At 42.3% G+C, this 25,289-nt stretch overlaps 3 protein-coding genes across 4 annotated transcripts in view; 2 read left to right on the top strand and 1 right to left on the bottom strand.

Moving 5' to 3' along the window:
• LOC147141898 (ski oncogene-like) overlaps positions 1-4,585 on the top strand; it is a 52,981-nt gene extending 48,396 nt beyond the window's left edge. The window contains exons 2-7 of the mRNA XM_086041729.1: positions 392-505; positions 733-833; positions 961-1,154; positions 2,386-2,666; positions 2,751-2,981; positions 3,961-4,585. Of these exons, the coding sequence (XP_085897855.1) occupies positions 392-505; positions 733-833; positions 961-1,154; positions 2,386-2,666; positions 2,751-2,981; positions 3,961-4,128 (1,089 nt within the window). The 3' untranslated portion in view covers positions 4,129-4,585. The remainder of the gene's footprint in view (positions 1-391; positions 506-732; positions 834-960; positions 1,155-2,385; positions 2,667-2,750; positions 2,982-3,960) is intronic.
• A 1,917-nt stretch (positions 4,586-6,502) lies between these two features.
• Positions 6,503-20,207, top strand: LOC147141897 (1-phosphatidylinositol 4,5-bisphosphate phosphodiesterase eta-2-like). The gene is made up of 21 exons (XM_086041732.1): positions 6,503-6,568; positions 8,239-8,726; positions 10,463-10,609; positions 10,898-11,141; positions 11,276-11,405; positions 12,097-12,267; positions 12,824-12,917; positions 12,995-13,198; positions 13,735-13,855; positions 13,932-14,103; positions 14,458-14,568; positions 14,643-14,726; positions 14,922-15,022; positions 15,276-15,364; positions 15,448-15,633; positions 15,715-15,822; positions 15,899-16,023; positions 16,115-16,199; positions 16,389-16,535; positions 16,633-16,706; positions 16,769-20,207. Exons 2-21 carry the CDS (start codon positions 8,441-8,443, stop codon positions 17,795-17,797), a joined length of 3,708 nt encoding a protein of 1,235 aa, XP_085897858.1. The 5' UTR covers positions 6,503-6,568; positions 8,239-8,440; the 3' UTR covers positions 17,798-20,207.
• grik6 (glutamate receptor, ionotropic, kainate 6) overlaps positions 19,161-25,289 on the bottom strand; it is a 9,792-nt gene continuing 3,663 nt past the window's right edge. For both annotated transcript variants that reach the window (XM_086041730.1, XM_086041731.1), the window contains 8 exons: positions 24,420-24,451; positions 24,161-24,340; positions 23,869-24,092; positions 22,209-22,306; positions 21,742-21,959; positions 20,425-20,644; positions 19,916-20,160; positions 19,161-19,517 (listed from right to left, as the gene is read on the bottom strand). In XM_086041730.1, coding sequence (XP_085897856.1) covers positions 19,404-19,517; positions 19,916-20,160; positions 20,425-20,644; positions 21,742-21,959; positions 22,209-22,306; positions 23,869-24,092; positions 24,161-24,340; positions 24,420-24,451 — 1,331 coding nt within the window. In that variant the 3' untranslated portion in view covers positions 19,161-19,403. The remainder of the gene's footprint in view (positions 19,518-19,915; positions 20,161-20,424; positions 20,645-21,741; positions 21,960-22,208; positions 22,307-23,868; positions 24,093-24,160; positions 24,341-24,419; positions 24,452-25,289) is intronic.

Below are 25,289 nucleotides of genomic sequence, written 5' to 3'. Positions count from 1 at the left end.
GCTTTTCATTTTAGAGCCATTTGTTATTCACAGCAGCAACATGGTGGGATGAGTCCTTAGCACACCTGCCTCACAGTTCTGAGGTTTGTGGTTGGAATCTTGCCTCTGGCCTTTGTGGGGTGGAGTTTGCATGGCCTCCAACGTCCTTTCAAAAATATGCATGTTAGCTTCATTGACCACAAAGTTTAGAGTCTAAATTTTCCATAGGTGTGAATGTGGGTGTGAGTGGTTGTTTGTCCATTTGCACCCTGCAGTTGACTACTGGTGACCAGTCCAGAGAACAGGCGGTTGGATGTTCTAAATATCAGACGTGTGCTTGTGCTTTCATGAGTGAAAGGATAGCCGCCATTTAACGCCACTCTTATCTCCCCCCCCCCACCCCTCTCCACAGTCGCCAAGCCCGGTCACAGCCAAGCGGCCCAAACTGGAAAAATTGCCATCTCCATCAGATGACGACGAACGCAAAGCCGAGTGGCTGCAATCTTTGTCCAAGTCCAGACACAAGGTCGGTAAACAGGCCGCAAAGTGTGAAACGTGTATTTATCAGCCATAAATGCCAACTTGAAAGTGGTGACGCACAATCTCCTATTTGAAGTCTTGACATGATCGTCATTGGTCACGTAATAATAATAATAATAAAGGACTGTTCAATTGAGCGTGTCAGTCACGGCCATTTGAATGCTTGGATGGTTCTTCTTCACTGTGACTCAAGCTTGCCGTTTTGGTTTTCAGGACCTGAAACAAGTCCAGCTCAAGCAGAGACCTTCGGCATTCCGGCCTTGGTCTCCAAAAGGCTCGGATCGGGAGAAAACAGCAGCTCAGTGTGAGCTGAGGTGAGTCGCCAGGATTGTCTTTGAAATGACTAAATCGGGGGTGGGCAAATTTAATATCCCCAATAAATATTGTAGCACACGTTGGTCGTTTGATTACTCACCACCTACACCTCTGTTGCCCTTGCAGGTCCACTTTAAAGAGTCAAGAGATTTTGGCACAAGCTCCTGCAAGCCCTCTGGTGCATCCCAGGGATAGCCACGCTCGTGGCAGCCGCACGCCAAACATCCAAGAAGTGCAGAATGGCGACGCGCAGCCTGCAGCACCACACGTCGACGACATCGACACCGACGGAGAGATTGATGTCGATGATTGTGACGATCGTGAGTGCTTCCGATCATCTGAACGAGGAAACATTCCAAGGGACAGAACAAAGTCAAACATTCACTGATAAAATTGTTGAACACTGGAAAGGAGCTACACAGGAATTGGTTCATAAGATCGCTGTGTAATGGCACCACCAAGTGTTTAATAGTAGATGTTAACAGTGAGAAATGAGACGATTGAGACTGAATCATACATTGTGAAAAATATTACAAAATGTAATATGAAACATTACTACAAAATGTATTATAATTTTTTTTTTTAAATGTCTTGTCTCAAATCTAAAAATACCGCAAAGTATGTTACAATAGTATTACAATTTTTTAACGACTACAAATTTATTATAAATCTTCTTACAATATTTACTATCAGGAATACTACAAATACATTTTAAACTCACTGCAAAATATACCAAAATTTAAAAATTACAAGATCTTACAATAATCACTCCTAAATTTATTAGTAAAAATTCTACCTACTTTATTATATAAAGAATTAAAACCATTTTTATTCAAATCATGAGTAAATGTCATCATAACAAATAGTACAAAACATATTGTTAAAAATTACTACAGGATTTCTTTTTTTATTATAACAACATTTCTTTGAAATAAAATACCACAAAAAATACAATAAAGTCCTACTACATTTATTACACAAATACTGGCAAAAAAAATCAAAATACTTCAGAACGTGTTTTAAAAATGTCTATGAAATGCGTTATAAACAAATGACTACAAAATGTATTTGAAAAAAAACTACAAAATTTAAAAGGCAATGCATCTTTTTTTATATAGCAACATTTAAAGGCAAAATACAACAGTTAAAGGCAAAAGAATTTAAGACATATAAAAACAAAATAATTGAACACATACAAAAACAACAGAATTGAAGGCATAAAAAAGAATTGGAGACTGGGGAATTTAAGACTCATCAAAATAAAAGAATTGAAGACATACAAAACAAAAGAATGTAAGACCTATAAAAACAAGAATTTAAGACATAAAAACAAAAGAAATAAAGACATTTAAATGCAAAGTAAGGAAATAAAAAGTACCGGTAGTTCACCAAAATTAAAAAATGATACAAAAATATCCAAAAGTAACTACTAAATTTATTATAAAAAAATACTGCAAAATGAATCATTAAAAATGACTACAGCATTTGTTATCAAATTGAAGACAAGAATTGCACATACTGTACATAACAGCAATTTTTTTCCCCGTTTAGGTCCACTGCCGGCATCGTCCCTGGCTTCACCGCCCTCAGCCTGCAGCAGTGCCCCTCAAACTTTGACCCCCCAGACTGGAGGCCCCTCTCCGCATCAGGAGGCGCCTGCCTGGCTGTCGGGGCCCGTCTGCCCCGAGATGGACGCTCTGAGACAGACTCTCTACGCTGGTGTGGACACCAAAGAGGCTCGAGAGAAATTCCTGCAGGAGGTGGTCAAGATGAGGCTGAAGCAAGAGGAGAAGCTGACGGCCGCCGTACAGGCTAAACGCAACCTTCAGCAGGTAACCATTTCGAATGCTACTCTCATTTGAAAATGGCTGCAGCGTAAGATATGAAATCACAAGCGATCCGCGTTGTTTTGGCAGGAGTTGGAGTTTGTGAAGGTGGCCAAGAAAGGCCGCCTCCGCGAGGCTGTGGAGGCCAAGAGGAACCTGCGCAAGGAGATCGAGCGCCTACGCGTGGACTGGGAGAGGAAATCCAGGGAGGCGGAGGAGGCGTGCGGCCGGCTCAAGAGGGAACTGGAGCACGAGAGGCAGCAGCGAGGCTGCGACAAAGGATGCGAGGCCGAGCGACTCCGTGTCAAGTACTCCGCCCAGGTGAGAAGCTGGGATCAATAAAGGCATTCTTATCTTATCTTATCTTATCAAGGATGACAAATGCGCCCATATGCCAAGGCAGATCAAGCCAAATCATAATAGGCTCTATATTATTATTTGATATTTGGTGTATTCTTTGGCAAGGCACATCTGCACCGTGACACTTGAAGCTCCCCACTCCCAAATGGTTCATGTGCCCCCGCCCCATAATTGTGCCACCTAGTGGCCTGATTTAAAAAAATAACTTACAACAATCCATAGGGTGGCGGTTGGTCGACTAGTTAGCACGCCCGCCTCACAGTTCAGAGGTCGTGGGTTCGATTCCGGCACCGGCCTGCCTTTGTGGAGTTTGCATGTTCTCCTGCGTGGGTTTTCTCCGGTTTCCTCCCACAATCCCAAAACATGCATGGTAGGTTACTTGATCACTCTAAATTGCCCCTAGGTGTGATTGTGAGTGTGAATGTTTGTTTGTCTCTGTGTGCCCTGTGATTGGCTGGCAACCAGTCCTGGGTGTACCCCACCTACTGCCCGATAACAGCTGGGATAGGCTCCAGCACGCCCGCGACCCTTGTGAGGATAAGCGGTTAGGATAATGGAGGGATGGATGAATTCATTGGGTTTGATGATCTTCACATACTAAGGGAAATACATCTGCCATTCATCACCACGCACCAAACTTGCATTGGACTAGCGCCGCTAGTATTTAGATGTGGTCTGACCAGGCATACATTTAGAACATCACACGAGAGATGACAGGCAGTGACGTGTTTAAGAAGACACTGCTCCCTGCTCTGCCTGAAATATACCTAGAAGCAGTTTTGGTGGAAGTCTAGCGCTTGAATAAAATTAAACTCTCCAATTTCCAGCCAATGTCCTTTTTTTAACTACCTGGTGCTGCTGCGTCAGTTCCAAATATGGGCAAACCTGGAAATACTGTAGGTTCTTGACTTTTCCCTGACGTCTTTGCCCCCGTCGCCAGATCGACGAGCTGCACTCTCAGCTCCAGCAGGCCGAAGCGGACCGCGAGCAGCTGCGACGGGAGCTTGAGCGGGAACGGGAGGCGCGGCAGAGCCTGGAGAACGCGGTCCGGGACCTGCAGTCGCAGCTGGCGGCGCAGGACACCACGCCATGCGGCGCTCCGTCCTAAAATGGAGCCACATTCAAGACACATTCAAAACAAAAAAAGAGTACTATTCTGTATTGTACGCTGAATCCATAGGATGGTGAGGTTTTAGGAAATGAAAACTGGATGAGGAAGCATGATGTCCACGACTTCATCAATGACTGTTTTTGCCATAAGCTAATTGGAGAGAGGCCACATCTCATTTACTTGAATATGAAGGGAATGGTCACACATCAGTCAACAATGGTGCCACAAAAGTACTGGTACACTCCAAGGTGTCTCTGCAGACCACTGGACCCAAGAGACGCCTGTTTACCACTATTCACTTTTAATATCAGCTTGCTTTTTTATATATATAAATATATACATATATGAATATAACTGTGTAGAGGATGTACTGTTAAAGATATATTGCTTGTTTATTCCATAGGCGAGAAAAGCAACCACATGCCGATGTGTATGCATTTAAAACTGAAGTATTGGGCGCTTTTTATATATATATATATATATATATATATATATATATATATATATATATATATATATATATATATATATATAAATATATATATATATATATATATATATATATATATATATATATATATATATAAAATAATAATAATAATAATGATAATAATATGACTCTTAATATCTTCTTGTACATTCTTATTTTTCAAAACATGCTCCACTATCAGCATTTAACGCTCTCCTAAAAGACACACAAAAAATGAGAAATAGCGATTTTTGTTGCTTTTGTTGGAATGCGGTACCTTTGTTTTTTTGTATTTAGTACTGTAATTACCTTTATATGGCTCATTTGAAAGCATTCGTTTTTAGGGCTCTTAAATCAACAAATAGCGTTTATATGAAAAGCATTTCTACATATATAAAATGCAAAAGGAGCATATATTTTTTTACTTTAGGAAAAAAAGAAATAAGGAATTGCACTTTTTAAACAACCTCGCATTGCGCCCCATTATTACAGGATTCAGACAAGTTGAAATGAAACACTCGTTCCCTCTGTATGCTCTGATGTAAATACGACAATATTGTAAATAAGATTTTGTTGCTTGCTCCTGAATTTTGTTTTGTTGTGCTCTTGCTTGAAACCAAAAAGAGACTATATTTGGACTTTGAAAGCAGCCTAGTATGACACGAACGGGGCATTTAACAGACTTTTGGATGAAACCCATCAGAATAAGTTCCCTTTGATTGTTTATTTGAGAAAAATAGAGTATATAAAAGATATATATTGACGCCACTGACCAAAAAACTGAAACACGATTGAAATGTCTGTAAACCTGCCACTCAGTTTTAGAGTAGAATCCGGGCCTTCTTTTGGTGTTCTCACCTAGTTTAGAAAAGAAACACGTGTATGTCTTATCAACTTCATCATCATGTTACCCTGGCTCAGTATTTGTTGGGTACAGTGTTATATAGCACTCGCAATTATCTTACTGTAGCTCATGCTCTTGTAGTTTTGGTTTGGATGTAGGCTTTCACTTGTGTTCTTCTTTTTGTTTTTTTTTCCCCTTTCGGAAAAATGTGTATAATACCAATTAAAAATCAAAGTCAATCAAAGTGCTTTTAAGTGTGTCTTCTTTTCTTTGTGTCTGCATGGTGATAAAAAAGAGGAATGGCGCTCAACATATGGAGGCCTACTTGGACTACAATAAAGAAATAATACTGTCAAAAAGTACAAATAAATTAAAAAAAAAAAGTCTAATCAAGAATAGGGTGCAGTTGTGCTTTGAGCTACAAGTAAGCCAACTTTGGACGATAACAGCTGTTGTTAACGCAACTCGCTTTACAACAAACAACAGTATGGCAAATAGTGATCAATTCTTCAAATAGGAGGCTTCAAGTTGTTTCGTGCCACTCCCAGTTGAGTTTACTAACCAAGTAAACATAAAGCAAAGAGAATTACACATTGTGTATTCAACAACCAAATAGCCTTAAGAAAGTCTGTTTAGTTTAATGATAACAAACAGAGGTGGGCATTCTGTTGTGTTGAGTTCTGCAAGAAAAGCAAGACTACCTGCTAAGCCTGCACAACAAATGAGTGCTCTTTTGCATGTGCGTTCCATGCAGTATTGTTCTCACAGGCGTAGTCTGCCCTCGGGTGGACGCACATTTCACTGACGAAGAAAAAAAACAACACTCAACGCTATGACCAGGAAGTGGAAGATGGACGTTCTCCTCCTAAAATAACATTGCCTTATTTTGCAATAAATATTTTTACTGTGAAATAATGCAATAAAAAGTGAACGCGTGCAACAAAACCCAATGGTATTGTGGTATTACGCAATCTTAAATATTCTCGTGATCTCCCCTGGCTTTCTCCACTCTGCATCATCAGGATCATGATCTTCATCATCACATTATGACGGTGGTTGCTGGCAGCTGAAAAGCTGTCTTAACAGTTGTAAACAATTCAATCCACTCACGATACTCCCAGCCGGTAAGTGGGTGCGCATAGGAAATTAGTCAGACAATGGGATAAAATCAACATGACACCTCTTTAACTCTTTAAACACTGTTGACGATAAGTGTCATTAACTGAAATCTAGATGTGGAGCGACAGCGATCTCCGTCAACTGTGTGTGTGTTTCCTTTTGTTTTTGTTTTTTCAATGACAATGAGTGGGAGACCGTCACTGTATGTCTGTTATCATTGTCAAGATGGAAAAGTTTGGGTTTTTTTTTTAAATCCACTGGCCATCAGATAACAGCATTGGGTTTCTTTTGCACGAGATTACGCGAACCAAAGAAATACGGAATACTTGAACAGGGTGGATCACATGAATTTTGGCCGCTACAAGCAGTGTGATTGATCAGTTTGTCACGTTAAATCTACTACAAAGAGTGTAACAAAAGACATAAAAGACGTCAGAAATTGTTTCGCTTTAGAAGTAGAAGCGATGACATGACAATAGGCACGCAGGAACGCCCACACACACGCACACTAGTACTACAATGCAAAAATAGATTGTCAAATGTGTAATTGTTACACAACTATTTGTAAATACATTATTTTGCCACCAAAGCACATTTTCATTCATGGTGGTGGTATGTTAGGGAAGAAAAGGACCGTTCAAGTGCTTGAGGCGTTGAGGAGCTGTGACTGCTTCTATGAATATTTGTGTCTGTTACTGCCCCCAGGCGGCCGAAGGTTGCACACCTGAAGGAGCAGCGTAAAAATGTGTCGAAAGGTCTTTCATTTTGTACATTAAATTCAATCTCATCATTACTGTATTTTATACTGTTTGTATGAAGTACAACATTATAGATGTTATTTATATATTAGATTATATTATCCCTTTTAGGTTTATAGATAATACTTCTGCTGTGTAAGTGGTGATTGTTGGTGGTAATGATTCAATAAACAGTAACATAGTTTGGTATCAAACGTCCTCATAAAGGTAACTTAAATAACTTTTTTCAGGTATCTATTTCAGGGGTGGCAGTTAATTATCCAAGTGGATGGTGATTATTTTGGGGCACAGCGTCTATTTAAGAGGAACCCACTGCAGTGTTACATTTACACTTATTTTCTTGAAAAGTCCATTGTTTTCATTCATTCAGATGATTTTACTTAGATTTTACTTAAATGACTATGCAGTTGACCCATTCCAATTTAAAACTGTTTTGCTCATCAACATTCCCCAAATTTTCATTAAAGATCCAAATTAAGATATTATCATCTTTCCATACCACTCAATATCCTTCAAAATGATTCAATATCATTCACTATCGCTTAACAATGAATTCCCTAGCATTTCAGTTCAGTTTCAGTATTTGCACGCAATTTCAACAGAAATTGCATCGTCTACTTTATGATTTGCTTGAAATGTACATTGTTTTTATTCATCTCACAAGGCATAGGGAAGATCCTTCTTTTCCCCTATTGTGCATAAAAAACTATGACTTGCCTAACTTTAACTGTGGAACACGCCATTACCTGGAAAATTGAAAATATACCCATGCAGAAAATTCTAAATCAATTCCTGCTTGCATAATCGTTTGCAGCACTGTGTACAAGTCCAAGCATGTCTTCGTAATTGACAGGATGCAATAAAGTTAATATTTCTACCTCCTTCCTCATGGTCGCGTGAAAATCCCTCCATGAAAGCAAGACTGGGGCCTCACTTCAGGATTAGCGCTTGAGGGAGATTTACAGGCGGTCGGTCACATGCTGCGCTCTTCGTCTCTACAAGCAACAACGCATGCACGACCTGAGGTTGCCTTCTACGTCGGAGGATGATGACCAACTGGTGTGGTGAGGACATGCGTACAGGACGTCAACTTTGCAAAGAAGAGTGGCGGCGGGGCTCATGGGACAGGAAAGTTGGACGCAAATGTCCACTTCAGGGATGAATGCCTCCCCGGGGATGGTGCCTCCGTCACCAGGGACGAGTGGCAGCCCGCTACCAACAACGAGCACCTTCCAGTCTGCGGGCTCCCCCAAGATGCCGCCCAACCCCCCAAATTCCCCCGCCATGTCCATCATGAGCTCCCCCAGACTGTGGCAGAAGGCCTCCATCTCCAGACTGGCAGAGGAGTTTTTCTGGATTGGTGGGAGTGTGGTCGCTCAACCCAAATGGAGGCTGGGCCAATTTGGTAAGACTCCCTGTTTTAAAAGTATTGTGTAGATTTGGTAGAAAATGATGGAATGGAATGGAATGATTTGATATGGAAAACACACATTTCGGATTTTTAGTAGACTTCCAACACAGTATGACATTCGCACGCATTAGAATAGACCTGCGGGGAGGCCCTTGAGTCAGTAATGGGCATATGGACTGGAGACAATCCTTTGGGATTAGCTGCAGGCTGCGTCACATGTAGTTTTCAGATTACAAACTAGTAGGGTCACCTGATCTTGGCGCGCGCACGCACACACAGACACACACCAGCACATAGGCACGTGCACAGGCATTTATGGTGGCAGGCGCTAAAACCGCAAAAAAGACCACTGCCAAAATTGTTGATAAATCTAATTGAAACTGTAGTAAATGTACTTAACACGTGCATTTCTGTTATCATAATCAACACAGTCAGTAAACCTATTTATAAAGGAGGTGAAAAAAGGGAAGCTAGAGTGGATATAAAAGTCTACACACCCCTGTTCTAATAGCAGGGGATTGTGTACTGTACTGCAAAGCAGTGAGGGGCAATTCCCACAAGAACTCCGTCCATCCATTATCGATACCGCTTCTCCTCACAAGGGTCGCGGGGTGTGCTGGAGCCTAACCCAGCTGTCTTTGGGCAGTGGGCGGGGGGGACCCATGCCAACCAATCGCAGGGCACGCAGAGACAAACATCCGCACTCACAATCACACCTAGGCGCAATTTTAGAGAGTCCAATCAACTTACCATGCATGTTTTTGGAATGTGGGAGGAAACCGGAGTACCCGGAGGAAACCCACGCAGGCACGGGGAGAACATGCAAACCCCACACAGGGAGGCCGGAGCCGGGATCGAACCCACGACCTCTGAAATATGAGGCGGACGTGCTAACCAGTCGACCACCGTGCTGCCCCCACAAGAACTCAAATACAGTAAATGCCCAGTTGTCAGCAAACAGTTTTAGGGGAATTGATGAGTTTCATTGTTTAAACATTGACGAATAAAAGAAAAAAAAGCCTCCAAGCAAAGCCTAATGCACTTTCCTCATCCAGGGCAAAAGGGATGGTGATAGAGCACCACTAGGGGGTGCACATGTCTGCCAACACACATGAATCTGCATATTTAAAAAAAAAAAAAAGCTGAATGGGCTGTCACTTGTATAGCGCTTTTCTACGTTCGGTACTCAAATATCTCATATCAATCAATGGTTGTGCTGCCTTCAAATAAAGAGACAAATATTATACTGTAGATCAAGTGTGTCAAACTCATTTTTATCGTAGTTTTAGTTTCCCTCAGAGGGTCGATATGACTGTGAACCCATATAACTTTACTATTACCTAAAATACACAAAACGTTGATGGATAATTAGTTTTTAAAATCAGAATCCAGGAAATGTTTGTTTGTTCAACTACGATTCCCAATTTTTCTAAGTGTGTAAGTAAAATTGAAGACAATTAGCAATTTTGGTATTGTAACAAGAGACATGAAGTCGGGGCACATGATTTGCCTTTGTGGGCCACATAAAATAATGTGGCGGGTCAGATCTGGCCCCCGGGCCTTGAATTTGACACCTGCGCTGCAGCCCCTGCATTGCGGGTGAATCTGGACAAGACCCGACTGCCAATAGCATAAATGAGAAAATAATTGATACTTCTAATCATCAGGTGAATAAATGCATCACATTGTGACACAGCCATGTGATGATTTTTGGGGGGGGTCCCCTATAGTGGAGAGATGCATGTGCACGATGCAGACGGGGACACAGATGACCAAAATGAAGGGGAAGAAGAAAGGACTCGGACGCTTTTACTACTTGGATGAGCACCGCTCGTGCATCCGGTGGCGTCCCTCCAGGAAACAAGACAAAGCCAAAAGTAAGATGTGAATTTATAAAATAAATACATCAAAGCCCAGGGAAACAGATGCTGCTGCACTAGTACACTCGTAGCAACACTTCATTAATATTGACAGTTTCAAATCTATTGCAAATATCCATCCATCAATTCAAGTCTACAGCGTTTGTGCTCATTAGGGTGATGGATGATAGATGATTGTAAACTTGCTTCATCACAGCATATCAAAGCGATCCACAGCTATTGTAGAACTACGCCCTCTAGAAATGAATGCGAAAGAGCTGTAATCGATTTCTCATCTTGTTTCAGTTACAATCGACTCCATCCACGAGGTCCGCGAGGGGAAAAAGTCGGAAGTTTTTCGCAGGTACGCCGACAACCGCTTCGACCCAAATTGCTGCTTCAGCATTTACTACGGCGAGCGCGTCAAGTCCCTGGACCTGGTCAGCTCCAATGGCGAGGAGGCCCGCACGTGGATTACCGGACTCAAATACCTCATGGCCGGCATCAGCGACGAGGACAGCCTGGCTCGGAGGCAGCGCACCCGTGATCAATATCCTTTGATGCTGCCAGAAGAGGCAAAAGTACTCACACTCATACAAAAAAAAGTACTTCGGCACTTCCAAACACTGGACGCCACCAACCAATTCGGACCTGCTCGTCACCAGCCTTAACTTCAGCTCTCACATGGCTTCAGCAGACTTTCTCGGAAGCAGACAAAAACGCAGACGGCACCCTGAGCATTGGAGAAGTCCACCAGCTGCTTCACAAGCTCAACGTGAATCTACCCAAGCAGAAAGTCCGTGAGATGTTCCAGGTAAGATCTCCACCGAACCTTTCAAGGATGACATAGTGTCGCTTTTTCATTGGTCGCATTGGTCTGTATTTGATTTTCATTCGTGTAAGGAGACCGGGCTGTTTCAGCAAAGTATAGAGACTGTGGAATACAAAACCAGCTCAACAGGCTGAGCTCAGTTCTGGCCTGTGTGGTCCACTTTGACAAGCATACATGACTGTCATTAAACATCCATCAATCCATCCTTGATGCCACTTTTCCTCATTGGTGACAAGGAAAACCTGGTGGTCTATGCCCGCTGATTTTGGGCCAGAGGTAGAATATACCCTGGACTAGTCACCAGCCAATCAAAGGGCAGTATTAATCCTCCATCCATTAATTTGCTATACTGCTTATTTTCACAGTCACTGGTGAGCTATCCCAGAAGTTTGGGCGAACGGTATTCTACACCTTGGACTGTTTCCCAACCAGTCGCACGCCATACATAGAGACAAACAATCATTCAATCACATTCACATCATCACTGAGTGGAAACTGAAATCCAAGTAGAGCAGTCAGATGAGCAGAACCAGTGACTGCCACTAATCAATAGAGTTTGGTATAGATGACAAGTGCAGTTGAGTAAATAGATGGCACTAGCCACTCCATGAAGAAATATGGTTAATACATTTGTGGAAACAACTTAAGTACAGAGCTCCATATCATTTTGTAGGAGGCGGACACAGACGAGAATCAAGGCTCTTTGGGATTCGAGGAGTTCTGTTCCTTCTACAAGATGATCTCCACGCGGCGGGACCTCTACCTCATTATGATTTCTTACAGCAACCAAAAGGAAGTCATGGACTTGCACGACCTCGCCCGCTTCCTGGAGAACGAGCAGAAGGTACGATGACGTGCCAAAAATGCTTTTCTACTCTTGCTTACTGGCAACTGGCAGTTGGTATTATTGCTGCTTAGCTTAGCATACGGATAGGAATCACAGCACAGTGCTCTGCAAAGCCACCTTATGATCACTGTCACTATAGTCATTTTGACATTGTGATAAACAAAAGGGCCTACTGTTAGCAGGATTAGCGGTAGGGACATGAGTGAGAGTACCCACAAAGAAACCATGCAAGCATGAAGAGAGCATTCAAACTCCACACAGGAAAAAGATTTGAACCTGTACCACAGAACTATGAGGCAGACGTACTAACCACTAGTTCACGGTGTTGACAAAACTGAAATCGTTGAACCATCGATACCTACCCCAGAGTCAGAGGACTGATCATCTGAGAGGTAGAGGCAGACTACTGGCATCCTGGTGTCAGGTTAATAATCTCTCTCTGAATACAGATAAAACCATGGAGATGATTATTGATCGGAGCGAGAGGAGGGCACAGCAAACATCTGCTTACCACAGAGAGGCTTTATTATGTTGGTTTATGTTTGATTGACAGATGCGAGGTCTACCCAGAGAGCACCTGATGGAAATTGTGTCCAAGTTTGAGCCGTGTCCTGACAACCTGCAGCGTCTGGTTCTGGGAATAGACGGTACGGAGCACGACACCGACTACAACATCTAGTGGAAAGCTTCCGACGACGTCCTTTCAATTCTTCCCGCCGCCCAGGTTTCACTAACTACATGCGGAGTCCCGGCGGTGACATCTTCAATCCAGAGCACAACCTGGTGAACCAGGACATGACACAGCCGCTGTGCAACTACTTCATCGCAACGTCGCACAACACCTACCTGACCGGAGACCAGCTTCTGTCTCAGTCAAGCGTTGAGATGTACGCTTATGTTCTCCAGGCCGGCTGCCGTTGCGTGGAAGGTGAACCTCTTCAACCTGATGCTCCTGTTTCAGCATTACAGATTGTGCACACAGTTGGTAAAAGATGTAAAAGTGGTGGAGACCGTCGTATTTAAAAGATGGTGTTTTGCTTTAGATAGCTCTGATGAATTTGTAAGAGCAGCGCAAGCGCAAATTTGAAGTTTGAAGCGATGGAATTGTAAGTACCAGCGGGGGAGGCAAACAAACATACTGTATTACTGAGTTACAGAAAAGAAATTGATAGCGCTGATCATTTTGGAGAAGCCAGAATTCACATAAAATCCATGCATTGTTTGATTTACTGAATGTGCCCATCCTTTGTAGCATTGCGTTTCAAACTTGGGAAAGCACACATGGAAAACCTCCATGGGAGAGGCCACAATCGATTCTTGTTTTTACTTTTGTACTTCTGTAAAGATAGTAGTCTGTGCTTTTTAACTTTTACTTAAGCACAAACTGTACACTTTTATCTGTACTTCTTATTCCACTAAGTGCAGAGTGTGAGTACTTTTGCCACCTCTACTCTTCTTCCTCAGTGGACTGCTGGGACGGGCCGGATGGCGAGCCAATTATTCACCACGGCTATACCTTGACATCCAAAATCCTTTTCAAAGATGTCATCGAAACAATCAACAAATACGCCTTCACCAAATCACAGTGTGTACTCATTCAGTCGAATTAGCCAGTGGAGGTAAGAAATGTTTCAAGTGTGACTCCTTCCTCCCCTGTGCAGGTACCCGGTGATTTTGTCCATCGAGAACCACTGTACTGTACCTCAGCAGAAGAAAATGGCAGAATATCTGAAGGAGGTGCTGCAGGAGAAGCTGGACCTGTCCAACGTCAACACGCATGAATGCAAAAGGCTGCCCTCCCCGGAAATCCTCAAGGGAAAAATATTAGTCAAGGTGAGAATGAGACACTTACTAACTTACAAACTACAGTGGAACCTGCAAAGTCCAACGCAATCCCATTCCTGTACGGGATTTGATCAAACAAGCATACTTACTGTACCTACCTAGTTGCCGGCCTAGCTACCTACTACTTTCGATCCTCATAATTACTTATCTCGTTTAGCTGCTACCTACCGGCGTACTTTCAAAGTACTATACCGACAACCTATTTATGAAGTTACGTACCGTATCTGCTTTCTACCTACTTACTTATACTTAGCAACCCAACTGCCTCCCTACATCCGACTTAAAATTTGGAAAAAATATTCCTAGATCCAGATTTAACAAAAGTTGTCTGTCGTATTTTAGGGAAAGAAGCTCCCAGCGAACCTGGATCCAAATGCTGAGGAAGGAGATGTGTCTGATGAAGATACCGGGGATGAGGAAGAAGAGGAGGATGATGAACAAGAAGATTCCCAGGCAAATTCATCTACGATATTAAAAACAGTTTCATTGGATCAGCCCCTGTATTTATTGTACAACAACTGTTTTAGGAGGAAAACAGCGGTCTAGCTGCACGACAGCTCAAGAAGAAGAGGCGCTTCGGCAGATCCATCATGAGGAGCTTCAAACGCAAGGTCTTCCTCTTGGTTCTGATGGCTCGGATGCAGAAATGGTAAATCCAGGTCCAGAAAGTAAAAGCCCCAACACAGTTTGGCTTTAGCACCTGTAGCTAAAGCTTTTGGGCTATTACTTTCTGGACGTGGATTTTCCATCTCTGCTTGGACATACTCGGAACATACAATTAACTGTAATATATGTTACTGTTGCAGAGGAAAAAGAGAATGCGAGTAAGGAGTAAGGTCAGGTCTGATGGAGAGTCAGACTACAGCAGCAGCAGCAGGGACAGGACACAAATTGTTTATCACCCCAAGTAAGGCTCCTTTTATGTTTGGTCTTTTGATCTTTCAATTGTGGCTACCCAATTTGCAAAAGTCGGGGTGATTCGCTCACAGACACATTTTCCGAATGATCACAAAATATTTAGTTGGTTGCTTTATTTCACACTGTGATGGTGGGCAGGCACTTCAGAGACTCAATTATTTGTATACAAGCAATTAAAGATAATTTTCCATTGTATGTTCCATTTAAGCATCACTAATTTGTATGTATAACGTTGTCTTCAGGAAGAGGAAGACAATGAGGCTGTCCCGTGCTCTGTCAGACCTTGTCAAGTACACAAAATCTGTTCGAGTGCATGACATAGAAACACAAGGTACCCTTCATTTTACTTTAAGATCTGAGAATCGGAATGGATGTCTGTAATGGTTTTTCTTTTTGTTTTTTTTTGTCTCACAGCCTTTACGAACAGTTGGCAGGTATCATCGCTCAACGAAACCGTCATGAACCAGATCGTGCTGCTGAAACCCGGTCAGTTGGTGCGCTTCAACCAGCGCCAACTCCTGAGGGTCTACCCGTCCAACTACCGGGTGGACTCCAGCAACTTCAATCCACAACCCTACTGGAATGCAGGATGCCACATGAGTAAAATGATAAAATAAATAAATAAATGCATAGTATTGTGTGAATATTCATGGATTTATGATTGGATAACCTGTATTCCAGTTGCAATGAACTATCAAACAGAGGGTCGCATGCTTGAACTGAACCGAGCCAAGTTCTCAAGCAATGCAAACTGCGGCTACATTCTGAAGCCTAAAATCCTGCGCAAAGGTATGCAAATGTTCACAAGCACCTGCATGAGTTGACGAGCGTTCCTTTCGTTAAGGTGATGGGGTTTGTTTCTCAGGTGCCTTTAACCCCAATGTGGAGGATCCACTTCCAGGACAGAAGAAGGTTCAGTTAGTGCTGAAGATCATCAGCGGACAGCAGCTTCCCAAGCCCAAAGACTCCATGTTTGGGGACAGAGGAGAGGTCAGTATAAAATACTCCACAGCATGCAGGCCACTTCTTTTCAGCCTGCAAAGACACATTAGATATTTAAATTTGTCTATGCCACTTACAGATCATTGATCCCTTTGTGGAGGTCGAGATCATCGGCCTACCCGTTGACTGTTCAAAGCAGCAAACCAGGGTGGTGGATGATAACGGTATGTTTAGAAAATATTTCAGCTTTCACACACATTCTTTAAATTCATGAGAATACTCGTTATTAATGTAGCATTGCCAAGTTGTGAAAGGTAAGTAAGTAGGTATGTAAGTAGATGGGTGTGTATGTATGTGCTGAAGGTAGGAATCTAAGTAATTAAGTATCAACTGTGCATTTTACTGTCTGTCAGGTTTCAACCCCATGTGGGAGGAGACTCTTGTCTTCCACATTCTCATGCCACAGATTGCTCTGGTGCGCTTCCAAGTCTGGGATCATGATCCCATTGGGAGAGATTTCATTGGCCAGAGGACGATAGCCTTCACCAGCATGATGCCAGGTGAGACCCACAGACTGGCCATGACCAAGTGCTCACTAGGAGTAAATAGTAATCAACCATCTGAAATAAACGAGATCCCTCCTCTGTCAACTTGCAGGGTATCGACATGTGTACTTGGAAGGGATGGCGGAGTCTTCCATCTTTGTTCACATTGCTATCATTGACGGCAAGGTAAGTTCCTTGCAAAAATGTGCGTATTCAACTTTTAATTTACGTACCATTTGATGTCATAGGTAAAGCCAGCAAATGCTGTGCAAGTGGCCAAAAAGCAAATCCAAAAAGCAGCCCAGAAGCACATGAAGGGAACCCATAAGCAGCCGTCCCTCGACTCGTCCGTGCAGTCGTCGGAAGATTGGCCCCCTTCTTACCTCCGCAAGGATACCGACTCCTTCTCCCAAGACAGCAGGAACGGAGAAATGTCCCCTCTGGTGCAAGGGCCCGCCGCCAGGGCCGCCATGCACAAAGGGATCATGAGCGAACCCGTGAGACGCGCCCACCGAGTCAAAATTCACGACCCGAGGAGAGGGATCTTCAGCAAGATGTCCTCTACAGATTCAAAACCTGTGCCCAAATTGATGCTTCAAGACAGCTTTGACATAGACAGCCCTTCATGTCCAAACAGTCCTACTGAGGACGGACAGGATCCCGCTCCAGATATCTTCAGTAAGCCTCAGTCTTTGTCTGAAGTTGCTGAGTTCCAGACACTTCACACATTTGAACCAGAGGAGCCTAAACCACCTTTGGTGGTCCAAGCAGAAGAACTGACTGGCCCAGAACCACCACCTGCAGCCCCTCACTCGATAACGCAACATCCCTTACATTCCGAAGCCAAATTTATACCTCTCATCCCTCCGCCATCCCCATCTCGGGTCAGAAGGACCTTAGAGGCCATGCCCAGACCCTCCACTCCGATACGAACAAAAGTCCGCTCGTGCAGCTGCCCTCGGAAACCCAACACCTCCCCCGTCACACCCATGGTGAACCGTAAGCCTGCTTCCCATTGGCAGACCGGGAGAGTCCAGAGCATGTGCAAGGACAGCAGCCGACAGGTGAGGACCGTACCCAACGGTCTGTGTTTGTCTGATAGCTCATCCAGCAGTGGGGGCAGTTCAGACAGCCTTGAGTTCATAGATGACCCCATAGCGGCAGGCGCAGAGCAGTGCGTCGGCACCCTGCAGAGGGAGATGAAGGCACTTTTTGATGAAAAGCTGAAAGCGATCCGATGTAAATCGCCACTTTTGTTTGATGAGCAGGATTTGTGAAAACCTTTAAAGAGGAATTCAACCCCCAAATTTTCTTTACAAAATTATGTTCTATGTAGACCTATCAGTCTAAACACGGCATTCTGATTAATATTATTTGTGGAATATGAGTTTCACAGCAAAATCCACCTGTTCTTATCCATATCACGAGGGCGGACATTTTGTCACTTTCTGTTGACTGAAAGTTGAGGGGTGGCCATGATTGGTAACATAATTGGTTGTTACCAATCATGGCTCAGCTTCAGAAAGCAGGTGAGCCATGATTGGTTGGTAGCTGAGCCCTGAGCAACTGTGATGTCCTTTTGAGTCGACAGAATGTGACAAAATAGCCACCCCTATGATATGGATAAAAACGGGTGGATTTTGCTGCTTAACTGATATTCCACAAACAATATTAATCAGAAAGCATTGTTTAGACTAGTGGCGGCACAGAGAACATATTAATGTCAAGGATTTTTGTGGGTTGACTTCCCCTTTAAGCCAGTAGGCTTTGTCACTACTGGTCAGACTACCAAGGTACAGTGCTACCTTGAATTAGAAGTTTAGTATGTTGTTTACGGTTCAGCATTCGCAAATTCTTGGATTTCAAGTTTCACGTTCTCATGTAAAAATATTGCTCAGGCCCCAGCTGGTGTCACCTGGGTGCCACTCACCAAGGTTAAACTGAGGGGAGGAGCTTCATTAAGCCAGGTCCTAGCTTTTTCTAATAGAAAACAAAGTGCTTTGCTGCCAACTTGTGGCATCTAAAGGCAATTACAAACCTTTTTTTTATGTGTGGGTGACAGGTTTTCACTATTTGCAACAAGGCTCTTGTTCCTAGTGATTAGCAGGTGTTCACTGTATAGCAAATACATTTTCCCCAATGGAATTAATTGAAATTACAGTTCCAGCCTCCAACCTCCCCCAAAAAGACACATTTTTAATGTATTTTTAATAAATAAAGCTAGCATAGTATTGTATAAAACCATTATAAAAATTAATAAAAGACATTGTACAGAAATAAGATGTTTTTTAAAGTGTATTACTGTACTACAGCAGTATTTGTTTGTTGGATGTGTGCCTTTAACGGACGTGTCGTAGTGAGTGATGTCACTAGCTGGAGTCATGTTGGCCAAGTCTGCGCGTGAGCGTCTGTGTGTGAGTTGTGGTCGACAGCAGCTCCTTGTGAGTGTTTTTTTTCATTTTGTATTTGTGTTTGAGTGTCTAATTCAATCAACGTGTGCATCGGCCGCTGTCTCTCCTTGCCCACGTGTGAAGGCTTATCTGTACATTAATTGCTCCGTTTTTTTTTTTTTGTGTGATTTTTGCAAAGCACTCCATTCTGACCACTAAGTGTGTCAGAGTGAAAAAACAACACCAAAAACATGTGACGACAGTTTTTATTTATTTTAAGCTTCCTTTCAAATTCACTTGTTGCAGCATACTGCTCATTTTTTTACACAATGATGTATGCAAAGTTGACACTTTTATTTCAGTTCACAGTTAGTTGTTAATTGTTTGAGTATTTGTATTAATCATTACTAAGCTATTATTGTAATTGTGAGAGGTTTTTATAAGTGTCATAAGCCATCAAAAAGGGCAATTTGTCAGTGTGTGAAGAATGATTCTATGCCTTTTCTGTTTCTTTATCAGCAGGCTCTTGAGCTCGCTTTGTTGCTCTCTTGTTGTTGCTCCTAAAACGCAAGCTGAGCTCTTCAGTCAGCACCCAGCAGAAGGATTTCTGTGGGCAGAATGCATTGAAACAAAATAGACCTGAAACTCTATGTTGATATTTTTCATTCTATTTATGACCATGAGTTTGTAAATAAGAGGAAACTTTTGATCCAGAGGTGTCCAAAGTTCGGCGGACCGATCCAAAGTCTTGCAAAATCCTAAAACATTTGCCTCATCACATCTAACAGAAAGCTGTGATGAAAATAATTAAAATATCAAAACAATATGTAATTGCTTGATGGAATTGTTTTAGCGCTTTTCATAAATCAAAGTTGAAGAATTTGAAGGTTGTCCTTCCATCCTTCAAATTTTCTGTATGCGGCTTCAGCGGGAAAGGTTTGGACACCCTTGCTTCAATCTGACTACTCGGAAAAATAAAATACGACTCCGGTGACGCGATCATACCTTCTGCTCTGCCGCACTTCTGCGACTCCTCGAGGCGAGCTCCAGGATGGCCAGCAGTGTTCCAAGCGTCAGGCCCAGCGCAAGGACCACAAACATTCCCTTGAGACTGTGCGGCTGCACAGCTGCCACCTTGGCCTTGTCCGCCATGCAGCTGCTGGCCCACCATTTGCTCTGCAGATAAGACAGCTCGCCCGCCTCGCTCAGCTGAAGGATGGCCACGCTCAGGTTCTTCATAAGCGGAGATCCTTGGAAAAGAAAAAGTCATGGTTAGTCAGATGATGAACATGCAATTAAAGGCCCTGTAATGTCAATTCAGAAAGTTGTTTTTAAATACATTATACATGTTTGAAGATAATTGCTGAAAATGTGCAAAGACTGAGAACTATGTAGTACTCAATCATGGAGACCTTCCGGCTGAACATCTCTGGAGAGCTCTGGAAACAGCTGTGCTACGACAGCAGTCTAAATTTAACATGGTTCAATTTAACACGCTGAACACGAGGCCTCACCAAGCGTGGCGGCGATGCTGTATCCCCTCATGCCGACTACCTCATGCGCTCTGACCAGGTCGCAGTGGCGCGCCACTGCCAAGTCCAGAGACACCGACTCCCCGATGAAGGCAAAGTTGCCCTCCTTCGCGCGTTGGATGCCTTCATCCATGGATGAGACCAAACTTTTACTTCTCTCCATGTGCTCGTAGATCCTGCGATATACCGGGTTGTCGGAATTCTGGGCGAGAAAGGAAAAATCCAACTGTTGTATGAAAATGTGAGAATGCAAGCCATATAAAAGGTCACTTAGGAATTTACTTACTTCATAAATATTAACATAGTCTACACTATATTTCTGATAAATTAATGTCATCATTGAGAAAATAAGTGTGTGTTTTTTTTTAAATAAAGATATTTCGAGGTGATGCAAAACTTTTGAAGATTAGCGTATAACAACTCGTTTCATTTTGAATATTTGGCACCTTACCTCGTGTTAAGCAGGCAGCTGGTACTAGGGTGTAACTTCCACCACAGCCAAAAGTGATCTGGACCTTTCTCTGCATCATCTTGAGAATTTTAACACCCTTTTTAAAATATTTTTTTTCATTCACTTTTTGCACCACTTATCCTCACTAGGGTTTAAGGTTATTATAGTTAGTGAAAACTAACAAAAGAACCAAAACTAAAACTGAAAAAAACATTTTTGTTAATGAAATAAAATAAAAATGAAAATGCCTCTTAAAAAATGAAAACCAACAGAAATTACTTCTGATGTTGATAAAACTATAGTTATTGCGAAAATGTCCTTCATTTTCGTCTTTGTCAGTTAATATCATGCACGAGCTTTCGAGGTATTAATTTTGGTATTTCTGTACGTCCGTACGAAAGAAAGAAAATTAGTTGTTTGAGAATTGCAATTTACTTTACTTTATCATACACTCTTTAGTGACTTTATTATTTTACCTTGTGCTCGACCAATACTTCATACATTAAAAAAACTAAAACTAATACTAAAACGTATAAATCTAAACTACAACAACGCGTTTTTGAAAAAATAAAAACTGCTAAAACCTAACAAACCTCCTCTAAAAACTAATGAAAATTAATTGAATCTAAAAAGCAAAAGTCAAAACAAAATAATTAACTACAATGAAAAATCCATAACTATTATTATCCTGCTGGGGTCACATGTGAGCTAGAGTCTATCCTGGCTGACTTTTGGCGAGAAGCAGGGTAGAGCAGACCCTGGACAGGTCACCACCAAATCACAATTTATTATTCTTATTACTGTCTTCATTATTAAGTGGCAAAGTGGAAGTGGTCCATCATGCACACCTTGAAGAAGGCCAGTGTGGAGGAGGCACTCAGGCACCCGTATTCGATCACATCCTGATTGGCCAAGTCCTCGAAGCCTTTCACGCTCAGCTGAGTGGACTCGGGGCTTTTGGATGAGCTGAGGTTGGAGAAATAGCAAGCCAGGATCACCACAGCAAATAGCCACCAGCTGCAGCAGACGACACGTCCTGAGAGCGCGTGGGGGTGCGGACCAGCACCTGGCAACGCAACACAAAAATAACTTTGTGCTATTCTATTAAAAAAAAATAAAAATAAAAAGTTATTTCATTGAGAAGCAGATTATTCAGTATTTGAAGGTTACATCAAAACGACGTTAAAGTGGCACAAAGGTCGGAGTGTGTGCAAGTTAGTTTTAAGTTTCAGTTATCAATTATTTCCAAGAGTCTGATAAACACTAATGAACAAACACCATCAAAACCTCCATGATGTGACACCGTGCTCATTACCTTGTAGCGTTAGTGCCCCAGCAGCGTACCACAAGCTGTGTGCAAAGCTAAACATACTCCGCTCGCTCTGAGGTTGACTCCACTCGCTGGGGCTGACTCTGCATAAAAAAAAAAGAAAGAAAAAGATAACCGCCTGTGTGAACATACACCAGTAAGCAATCTATAACCAACGCTTGCCTTTACACATCCTATTGTTTTGTCTTACTGAGTGCCACTGCTGGGCCAACAATGAGGCAAGATCTTTGTTATGGGGCGGAAAAAGTCATTGTGGGGCCGTTATTATGTAAATTATCGTCAGTGTTACATCATAGTGAGGTGGAAGCACAGAATGGATCGCTCAAAAACATATTGTTAGAAATAGACAGGTAGAAGACATACAGTGGTACCTTGTAATACCTTGTGAGTTTTTCAAAATACGAGCTGTCATTTTGCCTTTTTTTTTGCTTTGACTTAAGAGCAAAAATGTACTATACAAGAGCCATATAGTGACAGTGAATTAAACTCAACTTAATTTACATTAACAAGCACTGACTTGGCAGATAGTGAAAAATTCTTCAAAAAGAGGCTTCAAGCTGTTATTGCCAGTCGAAGTTTAAGTCAAACTAAACATCAAACAAAGACAATTGTTGCGCATTCAGAACAACCACACAACTTTGCCTTAGAATTGTCCTTCCAACTCAATGCTAACAAATAATGCAAAACGACATAGGCAGGCTAATTAATAGCATCGGTGTCGCTGTGTTAAAGAGGAAGTCAACACAAAAATGTTCTTTACAATAACATGTTCTTTGCGCCTCCACTAGCCTAAACACGGCATTCTGATTAATATTGCATTTGTGGAATATGAGTTAAGCAGCAAAATCCACCCGTTTTTGCCATTTTGTCACTTTGCTGTCGACAACAACCAATCACGGCTCACCTGTTTTCTGAAGCTGCGCCATGATTAATTGTTACCTGAGCCCTGAGCAACTGTGATATTATATATTCAGTCGACAGCAAGTGACAAAATGGCCGCTACCTGAGCTGGACAAAAACAGGAGGATTTTACTACTTAATTCATATTCCACAAACACAATATCAATCAGAATGCTGTTTTTAGACTAGTGGGGCTGCATAGAACATATTATTGTAAAGAATTTCTGGGGTTTGACTTCCCCTTTAGGGCTTTTGCACACTGCACTTGGTTTTCGAGGATGACAGCAACCCAGTGCAAACTTCTTCCGTCGTCAATTAGACGCGGCTTTTCGCTATACGTGGGCCTGCCTGGTGCCTACCCCCCACGAATGCCAGGGGTCAACTGTACTGCAGCTAACTGATTAAGTTTTGAAACTTTCATTTGCGTCTTTATGGCTGCAATGTACTGCCTCCTTGTGGCCAACGCGCACAATACCAGAGGGAGGAGCACAATGTCCACTGAAAGGAAGTAAACAATGTGGCAAAAACGGTTTAATACTTGACATTTTATCTAATTATGTATCTACTTTGTGTTTTTACAAAGTGTAATATTATAGAGTGTTCGTTTTCTTACTAAACATATGTTTTTTTGTTTCCTGGGGGAGGTTGGAATACATTAATGGCATACATTCATGATATATAAGTCCCTTTTAAAATGTTACTTTGGACATTACTGTACATCACAACAGAACCTTTTATTACCAACCTGGCGACTATAGAGATGCAGGCAGCAGTTCCCAGGTAGGCAATGATAATACCGGCCCAGGTCTCGGCTGAAAAGGGAGTGAGGAAATCAAAGAAGCCCAACCCCTCGGAGATGTCCTTCCTCAGCAGGATGCTTATTCCTGTCTGCATGAAGGGTTTGGTCATGCCTACCGCCTTCTCCCGAGCCGCGGTGAGGGTCAGCGGTGCGATTGCCAAGTCGGCCTCCTTCGGGGAGCATTAAAAATCAAACTCATCCATGTCACTCGACAACACACTTTTGGTCATTTTCTTACCCCTCGCACCACTTCGCCAACCATCCCGTTCCACTGTCCGTTGTCATCCTGTCTGCCGTACGAGGCGTCCTTCACCAGGTGCACTTTGTACCTGAATTCCAGCTTTTTGGCAACTTCGGACAGCAGGTCCATGCAGAAGCCTTCCAGTTGTGAGCCTTTGGACATTGTGTAAGGCTCTTGCTGTAGTTTGTTTCAAGATTAGTATGTTAACATTTACGTAGTATGCACCATTATGAATGAAAGATAAAAAGAGGGTTACCAGGATTGTTGTAATTCTCAGCTCAGATTGCACTGATTAAAGGGGAGACAATATAATCGTTACAATCATCACTTTGAACTTTTTACTGTGGCATTGCTGTTTCCTCACTTTTAAGCAAAAAACACAGTTAAATATTATCATGGATGCCAAAGCAACAGGTGGTGATGTAAGCCTAAATCTTGGAGTCATATTAGTCTATAAATGAGAAGTTTGAAGAAAATGATTTCCTGGAAAAGGCACAATAACAACAAGTAGCAATTGAAGAAAAGGATGTGTATGTGTGGACAGACAGTAAAGTGGTGCTAAATGTGAATTACGCACTTCAATATTAAAGTATAACATTTTTCAAAAATAAAATATTATGTTGTTGATAACTGAATGACGGTCGGTTAAAAAACAACTTTTTTTTAAAGTTTATGCCATCGCTATCTGATGGAATCCTCACATCTCTAAAATGACAGCTTTTCAAGAAAAAATGCCATCTTGCTTGAGTTTGCAAACACTGCACCAAGGCTCGAAATAAGCAGTTTTGCATTGCAGTTTGCGAGTCAAAATTTGCATTTGGCGTCACATCAAAAACATTGAATAGCAAAGCTGAGAATCACGAAACGTTTACTTTTTTTCCCATAATCGAACAAAGAATCTCATTTGCTGATAGCTGCAAATATGAGTGTGAGTGGTGGTTGGTTACGTGTATGTTTATTGTCTATATGTGCCCTGTGATTGGCTGGTGACCGTTAAGGTGTACCCCACTTTTCTCACGACAAGTCAGGTGGGATAGGCTCCAGCTCACCTGTGACAGTAATGACAACAAGCACTACAGAAAATAGGTGGACAGATAATATAGTATGAAATGATTGTAGGTGAAAT

The sequence above is a fragment of the Filicampus tigris genome, chromosome 9 (genome assembly GCF_054856515.1).
Source record: "Filicampus tigris isolate MCC_2025a chromosome 9, RoL_Ftig_1.0, whole genome shotgun sequence".
NCBI classification, from domain to species: Eukaryota; Metazoa; Chordata; class Actinopteri; order Syngnathiformes; family Syngnathidae; genus Filicampus; species Filicampus tigris.
Note: the sequence above shows the minus strand (reverse complement) of the source record. Positions and strands in the feature narration are given on the sequence as shown.

Excerpts from the sequence above, each read along its gene's own strand:
- LOC147141897 (XM_086041732.1), top strand. The coding sequence starts at position 8,441 with ATGGGACAGGAAAGTTGGACGCAAATGTCCACTTCAGGGATGAATGCC. Across the intron at positions 8,727-10,462 it reads ATGGAGGCTGGGCCAATTTG|TGGAGAGATGCATGTGCACG; the intron begins GTAAGACTCCCT and ends GGTCCCCTATAG. Across the intron at positions 14,569-14,642 it reads ATGAACAAGAAGATTCCCAG|GAGGAAAACAGCGGTCTAGC; the intron begins GCAAATTCATCT and ends CAACTGTTTTAG.